Here is a 17,242-nt window from a genome sequence, read left to right on the forward strand (position 1 = left end):
AGCCCTTCTGGGTAACTCCCAGTTACATCCTGGGCATGACGTGCTGTGGTATGGAATACCTCTTTGGTCAGTTTGGGTCAGGTGTCCTGTCTCTGCTTCCTCCCGGCTTCCCCTCCTCCCTGGCAGAGCATGAGGCTCACAAAGTCCTTGGCCAAACCAAAACATCAGTGTTATCAGCTCTGCTCCCAAGCTAAAAGTCAAAATACAGCGCTGCACCAGCTACTAAGAAGGAGAAAAATGACTGCTACTGCTGAACCCAGGACAGTGCTGAGTATGAGATCAACACATATCCTCGAATTGTTCTTTAAGAAGCAATAAATCCTCCACAGACTCAAAGAACTTATCTCACAAAAAACGTAATTTATTTAGCTCAATTAACTATTATTTGGGTGAAATGGATATCAAACATAAGAATATATAGACTATTAATACACAAAGAATGGTATTCATTAAAATACTGCGCATAAACATACAGTAGAGGATTTTTCTGAAAAATGTGCACAATGTCCAGTTGTATGTAAAAGGAATGTCCATATACGAAACTTTAGGAAGTTTTCACAACTAAGTGGTCAACTCATTAATGTGTTAGGTTTTTATTTTTAATTCCAAAGGAATCACTAATAATTTTTATACTTTTCTAAGGCCTTCCTTACAGCTGTCTGAGTAAGAGAGGTCCTCTCTGAAAAGTCAGTCAAACCCCAGCTGTTCCAAAATTGATCCCTGAATGTTTGATCACTCTTTAGCACCAATTTATTTTGGTCAATGAGTTGATTGCTGTTTTCTTTGAAAGCCTATCACCCAGTCAATGAACAAGGAAATATACCCTGCCCTTTTGGTGGGTGATTAAAGTCCTGGGATAATGAAAAGGTGAAATGAATGTTGTCTTGACATCTAAAAAATGCATAAATTATAAATGCAAATAATTACTAGGAAACCTATTGATAAAAACTGGCCTTAGTTTGAAAAGAACTATTTTTATGAGGGACTGGGGTAGGAATTAGTACTGTACATAATGGACAGCCTGACAAGGTTGTCTTAAATTCTTTTTTTATACAAGAGGGTTTTATCTGACAAGGAAGCAGGTAACTGCATTTTACATTTACGTGTCCTGGCTATACAGTAAGAGATTATGTATGCCTCCTAATCTCTATCCCCATTCAAAAAAGTTAAAAAGCAGTTTATACAGGCTTGCTTATTCTGGTGAAACCCTCCAAAAGGTATTGATGTACTCTCCGCTGTCACATGTCCCCATCGCTGCATTGTCACCCCTGCCCTTCTCTCCTGTGCTCCCATGCAGTAACATGAATAAGGGCATAAGTTTTTCTGTGATGGTTCCCAGCTGTGCCTAAACCCGGGTAAGAAGATTCTGTATCACTAAAAAGGCCTGACCTATAAAGGAGGATGCAATTTGGATCATAATTTCAAAACCCAAGGCCTGCAAGTTCTACTCCAAAATCCATGCTCAATACTGCTGAATGCATGGCCTGTCAAGCAGGTCCCCCCAGGCCTGGAGAGGACTTGCCACATGCCAAATACCAGATCTCTATGGCCTGATGGTGAGCTGAAAACCCTATGCTTTTGCAATTACTCAAGGGCTAAAGCTTCTTAAGGGCTGAAAGCTGTCTGGTACCCAGCTCTTCCTGAGCTTTGGTAGAATTTGGGCATTGGAGATTCAGGAGCTTGAAAACATCAGTCCAGCTATCCTGCATGACTGAAATGCTCACTTTGCAACAGAACAGCCCATTTTCCATGAAGGTATATCAAAGAAAAAGGAAAACTCCCTTCTCAGTTATCAAGAGGTGAAGAAAGAGAAAGAGTATTTCGTGATCTCACATTAGGCTCGTTTCACTAACTCCTGAGCCCTGGTCTTTCCAAAAAAACTCCAAATGAGTGAGCAGGATTCTAATGGAGCCTGTCCCATAGCAAAGGAGAAACTGCCATTTTTCCTCTAAATCAGCAGTTCAGTAATATAGGCCACAGGAGAAAACTTTTGCAGGTCTGGGAGCCCCAGTCTAAATTAAGGCCAAAAGCTGTTCTGGTTCTGTTAAAGTATTTAACTCACTCATAAGTTTTTCCTATTCCCAATCAGAATAAAAAATAAAAAAAAAATAAAAAATAAAAAAAAAGTTCTTCCCTAAATTTGTTAGGGTTTAACTATGAAAGCTTCCTCTGGATTATTTTGGAATGTTTGATTTCAAGCACCTAAGAATAACTTTACTAAAAGTAACATAAATTTTTGAAGATTATGTCCTTTAGAAAGGGAATTTGAAAATACAGAACGCAAACCTTTTTACAACTATTTCTGGAGGGGAAAAAATCAGAAAAAGTAATTTTAGCTTTTTCTTTGCAGTAGGGAAAACTTTTCAGCTTTGCTGCGCTAGTATTTTTCTTATGGGAAAAACAGCATTAAACTGACAAATTTCTTGGTCAGTGGTCTTTGTCTTCAAAAGCAGATTATGTGCATGGATCCTGCCACTACTCCTTCTGAGGCTTGCTAAGATGTTGATGTTTGCAGTTGGATCCGTCACATTAACATCAAAGAGGGAATGATATTTAATATTGAAAATGCCCCAGGTGGAACTTCAGTCCATTTAAAACGGGGCAAATTCTACAAAGGATGTCTCTGGAATGTCACTTGTAGACAGGCTGCTTTTTCTATGATTACTTTCAATTACATTTTCTTTAAAAGTCTCATAGAAAAATAGAAATGCACAAATGGAAATAAAAAAATAAGGATATTTGTATGATTTTTATAAATAAACAGCACAGCAAAAATTAAATAGAACACAGACAAAGGACATTTATACAGGCACGAACTATTACAGCTTGTTGTCCTCAAAGAGTATCTGTGCGTAGACTGTCATACTGGGAGTGCCTTTGGCTTCTTGAATCGGCTTCATAAGTTCAAGTTCAGCATATGTTAAATTCTCCTCTGCAATTTTTGGCTAGGAAACAGAACCAACAAATTAGTTATAATGTTCTTACCACTGAATGTAAATATTCTACAGAATAGGTTATATTTCTTCTCTCACACATGATAATTCTACTATGCTGTTAATCAGTTCAGTCTGCACTGGAGTTAGTTCATAGAAGATGAAATAAAAATAATATTAAAAATCAGAAACATGAAATAGTAAGATTTTCACGTTCATTTTCAATTTATCCTTGCTTCTAAAACACTAAATTTAATAATTCAAATATTGCAAATTTGCAAAATTAGCAAAATGTTCAGCTTTTAATCCCAAATTTTCCAATTTAATTTTAGCTATTGCAGATTTTGCAATTTGAAGTATATATATGCCGAATTTGCTTCCAGTCTGTAAACTTTGGACCAATTACATCTCTAATCACAGACATTCTCAGTGCCTCTCATTGTTTCTTAACAGAACCAGAAAAGATGTTAAAAATATGTAGAAGGCAGTAAAAATTAATAAATTGAGTTACTGTCATTCTAATGGGATTTCACCGCTTTTGCCCGGTATAGATGAGTTCAGAGTTTCAAAAAAAGGCCATATCGCCAAAGCTGTCTAATTCGTTACAGCATTGAGTTTTAGACTTAAAGCTATAAAAGTCAGCTAAGAGAGATGTTACCAAGAAAATTTACTGAACAAATTTCACACGGGTGACAGAAGAGCTGCCTACTGCTGTTGGGGACTGGCCTACATCCAGACTCAGAATGGGGGCATAGGGGAGGAAAGTCTTGTGTTCCTTTGTGTATGCTGGTTCATCAGTTGGGAGTGGGTTGTTCATATCAAATTCACCTCAGAAAATGTAGTAACAAGCAAAAGAGTTCCTGTAGAATTGTATGTCTAGCCCTAGTACTTTGAATGGATTTCAGTTTGGTAGAAGATTAAAGTCTCTGCTTCCCAAAGGATGGAAGTGCTAAGGAGAACTGGAAAATTTGTTCTTTTATCTTCTTGGGTACTGTGTTCTATCTGAATATAACTGGTCCTCAAGTTTAAGCCTAAAAAGGACAATTGAAACAAAGCAAGAAACAAGACTGTACCTTATAAAAAAGGTTTAATCTCTGAAAAGAAGAGTTGTAAACTAAAGTCTGAGTCAAAGTTCATAAAGCAAGGATTTTCCATACAGTACTTAAATCTTATAATGAAGAAATTGTCAGTATTTTCCAAGAGTTTCCTTTATGTTTTATATACTGCTATTTATTTCTTTCTGGTTTAACATAAATGATTTCTGTTTCCTTGAAATGTGTTTGAATACTTACTATATTGTCTTCTGGCTAAAAAGATAAACATGTAATATCCTCTGAAATCAGTCCCTGTGTTCCCCTGCTTCCTGTCTTTTGCACTGCTCTGGAATACTCTCATTTAGCCTTAACAGTTGCTCACACTATGCATTTCAGATTGTTTCCCCTGGGTGGATCAGTTTACACTTTTCCAGCATTAATTTAATTTTATTTCTTCTCTGCAGATATGATCCTGAAATACTTTCTGCAGCTGCTGCTGCAAGTGGTGTCATTGAAGGCAGTTGATCTGTGCGTGTGAGTAAAGGCCTTTTGCAGGGCTAACTTTTTGCAGGACTGTTATCTTTGTGTTTTATTATTCACATGTTCTTCACTCCCACACTCCTTCCCCCTCTTGCATGGGTACTCCTATTTGATCTCAGCTTCTGGTCCTCATTCACTATCAAATGCTGCACTGTTGACCACACAGAAAATTTCCTGCTTTAATTGAATTCTCTTGTTTAATGATATAAAAGAAGTTCCTGTGGATCTCAGCCTGATCTTGTATGTAACAGAAATAAAATCAGACATTTCTTTATTCATGTACTGGGACTGAGCCTAGCCACAATATTTAGAAAGACATTTGTCCTATCCTGGCTTTGGCTTAAAGAGGTAAAAAAAACCCTATGGTCAACTGCTGTGATAATTAATTTTTGTATTCTCCTTTCTAGCCTAAGAGCATTAGGCTCAGTTTCTAGGCATTTAAGTTGGTTTTGCTTTTGCTGTTTGTGATATATTGAAGATTCCTCTTGGGATTTCAAAACTGTATGTGCCCATCCACTCAATAGCTAGTTTAGATGCTAAATACAGGAGTTGAGGCTGGGCATCACAGTAACACCAGCAAATACTGAAGATTTTATTCACGGTGTAGGATAGCACATCTAGTCTCTATTTGAAGTTAACAGGAGTTTTTCTGCCAACCTCAGTGACTGTAATCTCAGACCCTCAATGCAGAATTATATACTGAATGTGAAAAGCCTCCTAAAGATGAATCTGATGATAAAACTTTACAAACAAGTTGTTGGTCACTGCCAGAGTAAAACTCTACACTTCCTAAGACTGACCCAGTGCATCTTTTGAAGTAGAAATATTTTCATTGTTCTGTAGAAATCAGTAGCTCAGGGCAAGCTGAATCTCTATATGCTTTCGCCTTTGCTGTTTAATTGTGTTTCATATTGTGTTTCCATTTAGAAAATGCTGCATGTCCTAAAATAGCCACCCCAACACCCGGCTCATGTAAATTTTAGAACTAAGATTTATGAAATCATATTGTCCAGGTGTTTTATTATATTATCTCAAAATTGCATTGTTTTCCAGTGTAGATTATCTCTTTATTCTTACTTTATTCTATTATGTTTGGATATGAAAAATAACACTAGATTCCCCAAAACAAGTCATTGGGCAGTAGTGGCTGATGTGTTGCTTTCATACATTTTTATGATGTTCCTATAGTAAACATAATTTAATAAAGCCAAAACACACTAAATAAATAATTGCATCTAGAAAAGCAATAAAACCAAATAAAATTAGTACTTTCATAAGTGGAAAAGGTACTTCAATTACTGCTACAAGCAACAGCAAACCATAAAATGTGTAGAATAATTTCCCTTATGCATATTTCTTGTATGTAATAATTTGATTGAAAATATGAGGAAACACACAGGAGGTTCAAAATTGTGAAAGGTATACAGTTTTCAGCAAAGGATGTGTAATAACAGTGCATGGAAGCCAATTCTACTTTAAAATACCTATGGTAGCCAGGGTTTTATTCTGTATACTCTTCTGTACTTCATTTATCAACCACATGTTTAATTTAATTGTGCTGGTTTGTTTGTCCAAACCCAATTTTTTTATTTTTTTTTTTAACAGGCACAGAAAGAAAAGTTTCATCTCTCTTTTGGATTGGATAATGTTTTGGCAATGTGAATCTGGAACCCTGCCACCACCTCCTTTTTGGAACTATAGCGTGACTTTAATTACTGATGTTATAGGTGGGACTGATATTAGGGCAGAAGAGGAAGAGATAATGACTAGCTGGCCATTCACCTCTCTCTTTCCATCCTGGCTCTTCACTTAGGGGGTCAATGGGGTTTCTATGGCTACAACATCCTTTTCTGAAAAATTGCATTACTGTTTTTAAATAACATTGCAATGATTTCTTCAAATAGGGTTCTGTTCCAATGTGACATTTCTAGATACAGTCTTTATCTTGTATGTCTGTTTTCTCATCTTGGGATCACACACTTAGCAGAAATAGAAAGACTCGTCATTTTCCAGTGTAACTTCTGGCAAATACAAAATGATTCCTCCTTCAAATTTCTTCCAGTTTAATTTTAGTTCATTCCAGCCACAGGGCTTCCCATGGGAAACAGTTTGATACAGCTCACTTTTAGGAACCTTTTTCTTAATAAACAATCTGCAAAGTCTATCATGCAAATACTTAAAAGAAACTAAAGTATGCATATACATAGTTTTGTTTTTATTGGGTTTGTCCAATATACAAATGTGTTAGGAATTACCCATAAGGGTTGGGTTTTTAATGAAAATTACTCAGATTTTTATGTCATAATTATCAGGAATGTCAATTTTGCTCTTCCTAGGCCTAGCTGGTTTGTTTCTTAGCAGTCTCAAGGATGCCTACTTTAAGTACTGTCGGACTGAAAGTTCTTGAAGTGTTCACTAATAACATTTTAATCCAAACTTGCAATTATTTATGAAGAAAACAAGCAAATAATAAGCTCATAAATTTAATTGTTCTGGAAAAATGACTTATGCTAGTGCCAACTTGCACTTACAGATTTCTGCAATATTGTTCTTCCATGACGACACCAGTTATAATAAACATGACAAAATGAACGTGAAATTTGAAATTTCTAATTTAAAAAATAGTAATTCCCCTGATTCTTGTTTACTACCAAAAAGAAGCAGAAAAGGGCTCACTTTCAAGTTCACTTCAATCTTAAAGATTTTAGTGACTACTGCTGCAAACATTTGCTTTGGAATTCTGTGTCTGTATGACCGCGTGTGATGGAGTTTCTGGGATATGAAGCAGAATGACTTTAACATGAGACCACGGCAAGAAAACTATGTTTTCTGTGTATATAATTTTCAGCTCTGGATTTTCTGAATTTAACAAGCATATATCCCAAGTTCCAGTCAGAGCTTCATATTATTTTTAGTAACTCCAATTTCCTGCAGCAATGCATGAAAATGAAACCCCACCGTCACTGGCATGCTGTTTGTCATGGGTGAATGGATTAGGTCAGCAAGGATAAAACCTTGCCAATTATACATAAGTTTGCTTGTTTGATTGCCAGTACATGGCCAACCGCCACCTGTGGACTGGCTGTGCTGTGCTGTTGGGTGCACACTGTGGTGCCACAGGGGTGCTGTAGGAAATGCAAATGGGAAAGTATAGCATCAGGAGGTGGTGGTGAGGTTCATGTGATCCAGTCTCTAAGAACTGCACTTTTTTCCAGGTTACTCCACAGCACAAAGCAGTCCTTCCCCGGTGCCATGAAATAACACTTTCTTAGCAAGCACATGCTGAAACTACTATTTTTTCTCTCCCTTTCTCTTGCAAAAACCAAACTTTGCCTTTGGCCTTTTCTCTTTTGTATTTAAGAAACATCCTGTTTTGTAGTCACTCTTGTGAAGAGCTCCACAGGAAAAATGAAGATATTGTCCAGATGACACAGCTTAGGAGCATCCTGTTTCACTGCTGAGCACACTTAACCAGGAAGTGTCTGGGCAGGACTCTCCAGGCCAACTGGATGGGCTTTGGCCATAAGGACAGACTCTTGCTGCTCTGCATGCAGGCCCAGATGGAAGGAAACTGCACACTGCATGCAGCCTAAGGGAAAGGGCCAGGCCGTCTTCTCCTCTGCATATCTCCTTTTTGTAAGCATTATTTTTGAGGCTATGGGAGGGGATGGCCTTTGGCTGCTAGACTGGCCATCACCAGAGGGTTGATTACATTTGTGAGGGCAAGAGTGTGCTGAAGTGAAGATCCAGTGTGTTTGGTCGACAGGCTGCAACTCCTTTGTCTAGGCCGCCAGGACAGGGGAAGACCACACATGCTAGCAGTCAGATTAGGCAGGATTTTGCAAAGTTAATAGTGGGAACACTTAATGTAGCTTCAGAGAGAAAAGAACTAGCCTTTGACAGTCCTGGTTTTTAATATACACTGGAAAGTCACTCTCTCTAGAATGTGTAATTTCAGTTGTGCTGAAATCAGTAGTGCTCCTCAGGGACATAGACACACTTGATGCTCAAACCCCATGAATTTTAGTGGAATGGCTCCCTCATTGAAGTAGTAACTTAACTCAGGATTCAGAGAGGTGTTTCTTTCTTTTTAGAGCCTTGGGTGTTTACCAGTGTCAATGTCCTGACTGCAGGCAGAGAGCCAGAGATTCCACTGGAACAGAGAAGATTCAAAAATTACTTCTGCAGACCTTCATGAAAATCTGAAGCTAGATCTGCAAGATGAGTTACCCCTTAGAAATGCAACTGCTGGCCAGTAAGAGTGATGAAATATCAAGGGAGACGTCGTCTTCCCAGTGCTAAAGCTGAGGAATGTGACATTGGAAAATATGGAAAGTAGGAAGTATGACTTTTAGTGGCACTATCAGTTAAAAATGATGGGTTCTTTCCATTAAGTTACCTATTTTTTCACTCCTTTTAGAGAAAAGTACTTCTCAGATTCCCTGGGAACAATATCTACAACAATTTGTGAAGTCTCCTTCATCATTGCATCTGAATTTTGCTTATGAATCCACACAAGTTATTATAACAAAGTCAGGGACAAAAAAGATTTACTAAGTCGCGTTGAATGATTTTATTTTAAAGAAATAGAACCCCACAAATGTAGGACAGGTGTCAACTCTAAGGGGTGAGCCTGTCCATCTTTTTTTCATTTATAGAATTAAATATAACTGACAGAATTTTGTCCAGCCTGTTTTAACAGCTTTTAGGGAACATCTTTGCTAACACTTTATTTCTTTTACAGTCACGGTTATTCCCAGATTCTAAACCAACATTGCTGGAAATCAGGCTGGTTTCTTCTTATCCTTCACAAAGGCCCAAGGAAGTAATTAACATTTTCTGGTGATACTTTTATTACTCCAAATGTGTCATCACACAAAAATCATCTGCTGTGTGATTTTGTAAATGCACAAGTCTCAACACAATTCCAGCAAGAGATTTTATGTATTTATACAAACTCTTCCTTCTTGAGGGTAAAGATAGCAACCTGTGATCTGAATGGGAAAGCAGCCATATCTCAATAGTTTTGAATATGTTTTGTTCTGAGTGTCAACATGAATGTGTGAATAATATTCATGTTCCTATGTACAACTTAGATCCTAAGGAGAAACTGCAAAAGAGAAAAAAAGAAAAGGAATATTTGTTTTGGGAGAGAGAAATTATGTGGACTGGATGGAATATTCAAGACTCACAGGGAGTCAAGGAAAAAAATGTTCACTCCTTTGTGTATCATATATACAATGTTACTTGACATCTGCAGAGATCAATAAAGCCTTAAGAAATTGGGAGCTTAAATCATCACCCATTGTTACATATTGTGGAGGAAACAACTCCTCTAACAGAGGGTGGCACAGCTTTTAATTTAAAATAATCCAGGAGAAAATAAGACCTGATTGTTTCCAGATCCAGAATCCACAAATTACTGAACAGTTGTATGTAAGCTCCTTTTTCTTTGTCTAGGAAAGGGCCAATGATACCTACAGGTTAAGACTAATGAGGAATACTACTAGTTGTGCAAAAAAATTATTAGTCCATTTTTTGCAGCTAGCTTTATGCATATGGTATGAGACTGCTTTCAGTGATGCAGTGCTTAATTGTAATATGAAAATGAAAACAGGGAAAAAGGTCAATTTGTCCATCAGGAGCAATCTTGCAAAGGGTAAATTTGTTGTGAGGCTGAAGCTGTGGGACAACAGGCTGAAGCACAGCTTAGAAGGCACAAATTTGCCAGCAATCAAAACCCAAAGCAGCTCTTTACATTTCACAGCTCTGACATGGTAATCACTCACTCACCTAAACCCCTTTCCAAAAAGGACAGCATGGTCACTGGTTCTGATGTACAGCGGATCTGGCTGTTTTGTTGTACAATGGGGAATGCACTCCTGAAACATAAGTTTTTCAGGTAAAGGAAATTTAAGCTTCTGGGCAGCTTAAAGGGCACCTGCCTTCATTGCTTGATTGAGGAGTATACACCAATGTGGAGCACTGAGCCAAATGTGTAGTGCTGAAAGATTGATTTTGCTGAGTACATGCAGATGGTAAGACCAAATCACAGCTGTCTTTTAGTTCCACAGGTGAAAGCTATGTCAAGTTACTGCTCAGCACCCTTCTGCTTTGAGGACACAGCAGTAGCAGGGAAGATGTCCTTTGAACAAATACTTGCAAATTTCAGACTTTCAGACATATTACAGAGTAAGCACTTTCAGTACAGGGACTATCCTGTCCTGCAGTCACTGGCACTCAGTACACTGTCAGCACTTGGTCTATAAAGCAAATAAAGATGGAATTTTCAAAACTGCAAAAGGGAACCTGAGCTCCCCGCTTGTTAGATCTATAAACACCTGGGAATCCAGATCTCTGAGCTGGCTTTGCAAATCTCAGCATAAAATATAGAGGTGGTGCCTGAAAAGGCAGGCAGGTAGAATGGGTGCCAACGATCATGCTTTCACCCAAAGTAAACAAAATTACTTTCAGAAATTTCCCTCCATCTTAGGTAACCATAAGTCCTTCCTGTCTCTCAAGTAGCTTTTACATCATTATCATCATCAAAAGAAAATCTCAGTCATCACATGGTGCTGGGCCACTGGCAATCAAATCAATTCTGAGATAAACAGCCCTGTCTATGCCGTATGAGCTGAAGGTAAAAGAGCGTTTCCCTTAATTAGCTGAGCTGCCCTCACCGAGAGTACTCTGCTTCACAAGTCACACAGGACCAATACGTATTCTGTGGTGGGGAACAAAAGAAGCCAGATACACTCCAGTAAAGAGGTTACTCAGTGTAGGGACAGCAGAAGCCAACTCTTACATACTGTGTGCATGTACAACATGTTTGAAGAACTAAGATCATTTGTAACGCAGGATATGTTTCCCTGATTTCAGAGTGGGATGGTTATATAATTTAACAGAGGCCATATAAGTCAGCAACCAAATTGGAAAGATTCGCTATAGCCTGTCTTATCAGTGCACGTATTCCTCCCCTTCAAATTTAGTGTGCAGATGATGAAGTCAACAAAAATTTTGCGCACCTAAATATTGCAGGATTTTGTCTAACCTGAAGTCTTGTCCCTTCCATTTGCTCTTGTGAATCACACAGGAGATCCTAAACTTGGTGGCGCAAACCTTCAAGAAAAGACACTGAAACCTTTTCATTTAGATGATGTTCTGCGACTGACGCTCTCGGGCTATGTCAACTAATCTCTAGGAGGCGATGAAAGGCTTACTGGAAAATTTGTTTGAGGAAGTTTAAGATTCATCTCTGCCAACTCAAAGGGCTAAGGCTATAGCAGAACAGCCCTTGGAGAGCAGAAATTGTGGGCCCCTAGAATTTTCTTCTTCCTAATGACTCTCTGTGCTTCTTGCATGCTATAAAAAAAACATCCCTTTTTGCATTTCAGCTTCTCTATTTCTTTTGATCTGTACACATTTTTCATTGATGCTAATAGAGAATGACACTGATGGGGAATATTTTTGCAACAAGGGGAGCATAGAATTGTTATTCTGGCTAAAGCAAAAGCAATATGACTTAAGCAGAGTTTTAAAAAGACTTTACTCAAGGCTGTGTAATTGAACACAATATTAGGCTTTCTCTCTCTTTTTTTAATTTTCATTGAGATTATGTCCATATTTTATCCAGGTTATTGTATTCTTGTAAAATTATACTGCAACCCACTCCAGCACGTTAACAACAAAAGAAATTCTCTAGCTTATTATAAACATCTTTCAAGAAACCAGAAGCACATGTCCTCTGGAAATAATTTTGCTGGTATTTAGGTTATTACAAAAAATTTCCCAAAACACTAGAATTATTTTGTAATGTTCCCTTATACTCTTGCTTGTTCGCTTAGGTTTTCTAAAATATTCTTCTTGTGCCCTGTACCTTCCTTGGGTTGCACAAGGAAGTTGCAGAAGTCATCCAGAAATACAGCAATCTGAATCTGTCTTTGTAGTGACCGTTATCATGTGCCATCAGTGAGAAAAAGACCTAGTGTGGACACCAGCTGTGCAATAGCTCTAGAAGAAAAAAAAACCCTTAATCCTGCAGAGATTTGGCAGGATGATGGTTGGGTTTTGTTTGGGTTTTTTTCTCCCCAAAGCAGACTAAGAATTTGAAATCTGAGAATTTTTTGAAAACTAAAAAAAATTAGGAGTCAAGTTTGTTGCAAATCAATATAATGTTTCATTTAGATGAATTTATTACCATTTTGTATCTTTGTTGAAACTTCTTTTGCTTTAATTTGTTTAATTTTCTCACCGAAAAATCATTTTAAAGCAGAAAAAACTTTTTTTTTTTTATACTGATAATACTAAGCCATGGAGGTTTAACCACATTGTAAAGGGAGGCAAGAGAAACAGAAATGGAAAACAGCTCTGGGGAGTGTCCTGCTCAGCTGCTGAATGCAGCCTGATAGACTGACTTGGTTTTAGTTTACTTTACCCTTTATTGCATTTTATTGGTGGGTGAGTTCAGGTCTTGAAAATATTTTGGATAATTTTTCTTTGATTACTTTTTGATTTAAAACTAACGTCCATAGATCGTGGGTTTTCTGCAGGCTGCAGTGGGGTGAATATGAAAGGAAAAAGAGCAACATATGGAAACAGCTTCCAGACTCGAGTCCAACTGCAAGACATTAAACTGAGTCTGCTGACTGGCAGTGTGTGGGTCCTCAGTCACGCTAGTGAAAACAAAGCTGATTTCATTGTTTGAAAAGGCTTATTCCTGCTCACCTCTAAAGAGGTTGAACCTTGACTGGAGTTGCATAGGAAGAAGGGAAGAGACAACAGCTATTTGTTATCCTTGGATTTATTCCAGAAAGAAAAAGCATCTGGAAACAGATTTACCTCAAGTTCAGCATGTGTTGATGTGCTTTATTGACCTGCAGGAAGAGTCTGAGTGCTTTAGCTGATGAGGGCTTTTCCTAGGAGGGCTGATGACTGGTTTCTGATGTACCTGTGTGCCTTGGCACAGTGATTAATGTAGTGTGTGCATAGCAAAGGGTGGCTGTCATTCCCTGATGCCAAGTGCTCCCATTTGTGTCTTTGTAGTATTAACGTATCTTAACGTATCTTTGGCCTAACACAATTACCTACATGGTTTTATCATAGACTTAGTGAGCTCTACCTCTTCCACTACTGAAACCTGACCTTATTAAGCAGTGCCTGGGCAAGGAGCAATCCCTGCAGGACGAGGAGATGTGAACTTCATACCCAAGCAGCAATATTGCCTAAGTTTTTACCTGAGCTGTTCTGAAGTCACCAGGTATCCTGGGCTGTACTCTGACCATGCTTTAAAGGGCAGAGGTATTAACTGAAAATCAGTGGGAAAGTTCTGAAGTGTAGGCCCCACTTGAAAGTCAAAGTCATCATAGGGGCTTTTGGGTTATTCACATGGCTTAAATTTAGGCACATAAATTTTAACTTCATCTAAGTTAGGGAGTTGCTCACTCTGGGCTTTCTGTATTGCCAGAGAAGAAAGGATTCCCAGCAGGCAATTCAGAGCGTCTAGTCTGAATTAGTAGAAGCACTAGGCTCCTACTCTCACTCACCTCTCTTTCTCATGACTATATAGAAAGTCTGACTACCCTCTTTATAAAGGCAGCTGAAGTTAATTGTCTAAAACTCTATGACCCCTGGATATCTTGTTCAGGTATTGTTTTGTCATTATAGCAGAGAAGCACCACTCCATCTATTTGTTTTGTCTGGCATATATCTGTACGGGTTCAAACAGAAATTATCATGTGAGTCTTTTTTCCTTAGTATGAGCTATATACATACATCTTACACCTCCAATTCAGTTATTCCTGACTTACACCACAATAGGGTAGAATCAGGCTCCCCATTTCTGACTTGAAAAGTCTCAAAAGCAGTATGACCAGTACAGTTATAATACTGTCAGTAACTGGTATTTTTTCCAAAGCATCAGCTGCCAATGGAATGTGAGAATCACTAGCAGGTTTTATTTAAGAACAGGATACATTTGTAGACATGATGACTGCTAGAAAGGTGGAAAACATCATCCAGTGTAACCTAATGCTCAGTGTGGGAAAAAAAAAAAAAGCCAAGATCATTAATTACTTTTAAAAGTATTACTTAAAAAAAAATACTTGTACTATTGTTAAAGCCAATTTAGAATTTCTGAACCTAAAGTTCTGGCAACAATACAACCACTGTATTGAGAGAGAAGAATATGGAGAAACTAATATCATAGAAAATTACTTACCAGGATCAATTTTCTTTGAGGTTTCAAGAGCTTGGGCTTAGGAAAATTATTGGCTATTGGAGCTATAAAAATAAATATTAAGGGAACATTTTATATCATCATCATTCACTGACATTTTTAGTATATACATTAGCAGTTTATAAAATACAGATTAATAGCAGATTAGGAGCAAATACATGTATTCATACCAGAGTTTAACTGTATTTCAGGTAATATTTTACAATGAAGCATAGTTTACGGATTAGAAAAAAGAACCCCATAGGATTAACAAATATGACATGCAAAACATGCTGTTTGTGTGCAGAATCCAAAGCAACTATACCCCTTGAGAACTGGCCACTTGTGATCTAACCCACAGCAAACCTTCAGGTCTTTTCCCTCCTCTCTCCCAGTGTCTTGGCACTGGCAGTATAGCTCAGAAAGTACACCCTAGTGTTTGTGAGACTGACCCCAGAGGCAATCACAAATCTTCAAAAGTGAGGTCCCTGAGATCAACCCAAGAGGTTGATCATTATCTGCTCAGCTTGCTTGATTTCTCAAGTGACCTGAAATTCTAAGAGTGCAGTGTGCTGGCTTCTCTCAGTCTACCCCCAACATGAAATTTCATCCTGCCTGAATATTGTTATAGAGGTTCCTCTGCCTCTTCTGATTACTTAGCAACTAGCTTTTCAATAGTTAAAGCTGCAGGGAGGCAAAACCCTGGTCCCAGAAGCAGGCATGGACCATTTCTTCCCCCACTGATGGGAGCAAGCACAGGTCACATCCCACAGTGCTGTGCCACTATAATTGTGCTCAGGATTTGAAACACCTCTATGTCTCTGTTTTCATACCTTTTGCTGGGATGGCTGGTGGCTGCTCCAGATTCTCTTTTTCTTTCTTTTTCTTCACCTTCTTGGGCTGTAGAGGGGACATGCTTGTCACACTGGTAACTGTCTCCCCAGAGCTGCAAAGCAGAGGCCCATATGTAAGGGAAAAGTGAAGGCAATGCAGGGAAAGGCATTACAGTGAGTTCATGCAAACACATCACCTCCTACTTGTGAGAGTCACTGCCCACCAACTTGGATTTTGACCTGGGGATATACTGAAGAACTTCTTACAGGGGCTGGACATGCTCTGGGTCTTGCATTTTTTCAACCATACAAGCTGAGAAACTCAAGAGTGTGATCTGTCCTGGGGCAGAAAATGCAATGTCAAGCATAAACAAAAATCATTTTTAGCACCTATTCCTTAAAAACATGTATGGCCACTTGCTTCACCCAGGATGAGCTTGTACCTGACTGTCCTTGAGGGCCAGAGGTGCAAACAGGTTAGGTGACTTATAAAAGCTCACATGGGATTTTTACCCTTCACATCTCCAAAGCCTTAGATCATAAATCCTGCTTTGAATATTTAGGGTTTGGGTACACAGTCAGATTGCAGTCACTATCACTGTGTGTCAGCTGAGCTGTGGTTACTGTGCAGTGCTCCTAGCTTGCAACTAATGTGAAATAAAATTGTATTTTCTTAACAGCTAATGAAAGATAACTTGCAGCTGGGATGGGAGTGTATAGCACTTAGTTATGATTACCACAGTAGTGGAGGTGCCTTGGTAAGCAGCTGTTGCTCAAATGCATATGACCATACCTGGGACTCTGGGAAAAATTAAGGCAGTGTGCTTGTGGAGAGGTTTCTGTTCTGTGCTGGTGAGTTACACCACATAATGGGATCCAACCACTGTCTCCATAGTTATAACGCTGACAACACTGATTTCACTGAATCTTAAATAATTTGTCCCAGGTTGCTGTTCCTCTCCAGGTTCTTCTTCATAATGAAACATTCTCTTTATATTAATAGAATAAAATACTCAAACTGGGCCAAAACCTTAATGAAAGTTAAGATGTCTCAGCTATTGCCCACACAAGAATAACAAAATAACAGACATTATCATTTCACACATCCAAATGAATGCCCCTGCCATTGGTAAAATCACTCTGGATTTACACTTGTGTAGATTACAAAAAGACTCTGGTTTGCTGACTTTCCTGAGTTCTGTTCCATGTACTCAGTCCAAAACCTAGGTTTGCTGCCAAGCTTTATTTTTTAAAGTGTTTAAAAGGTAAAATATTTTCATGATGTATAAACAAATCACACCAGTTGTGTAAACTGAGGGTTGCATTAAAATAATTTCAAAGTCTGCCTGCACTGTTGTGAACCTATCCCACAACAACCATTTGTTTCTATATTAAAAACAAAACATGAAATGGTTCTAAACCAGCAGGAAATGAAGCTGTCCTGACTGGCTCCCTTTGCCCAAACATAGCAAACTGCAAAGAACAAAGAATGCCAAAAAGGGGACAAGAGTGCTTTTTTTAATGCTTTTGGTTTTAATAATCCAAGGTCATTAAGGCAGATGTGTAGCTTAAAGATACTATTATTCTGATACAGCTACTTTAAGCACAATACATGAAAAGACTTACTGTCAATTCATTGCATTGGTTATTCCTGCTTTGCCACTGAAAAAAAGTGAAGCTACAGAGAAA

At 38.3% G+C, this 17,242-nt stretch overlaps 1 protein-coding gene across 3 annotated transcripts in view; it reads right to left on the reverse strand.

Moving 5' to 3' along the window:
• Nucleotides 1-2,722: 2,722 nt before the first annotated feature.
• The window catches only part of VSTM4 (V-set and transmembrane domain containing 4), a 452,074-nt gene continuing 437,554 nt past the window's right edge, over nt 2,723-17,242 (reverse strand). Inside the window, exons 7-9 of one of the 3 annotated variants that reach the window (XM_062606825.1) lie at nt 15,554-15,666; nt 14,724-14,785; nt 2,723-2,945 (exon numbers count right to left, since the gene is read on the reverse strand). In XM_062606825.1, coding sequence (XP_062462809.1) covers nt 2,820-2,945; nt 14,724-14,785; nt 15,554-15,666 — 301 coding nt within the window. In that variant the 3' untranslated portion in view covers nt 2,723-2,819. Of the gene's footprint in view, nt 2,946-14,294; nt 14,537-14,723; nt 14,786-15,553; nt 15,667-17,242 lie in introns of those variants that run through there. The other 2 variants (XM_062606826.1, XM_062606827.1) reach the window with 2 other exon arrangements.

Source organism: Pezoporus occidentalis, unplaced genomic scaffold, assembly GCF_034315485.1.
Source record: "Pezoporus occidentalis ecotype Australia unplaced genomic scaffold, CSIRO_AGI_Poc_V1 ctg98, whole genome shotgun sequence".
NCBI classification, from domain to species: domain Eukaryota; kingdom Metazoa; phylum Chordata; class Aves; order Psittaciformes; family Psittacidae; genus Pezoporus; species Pezoporus occidentalis.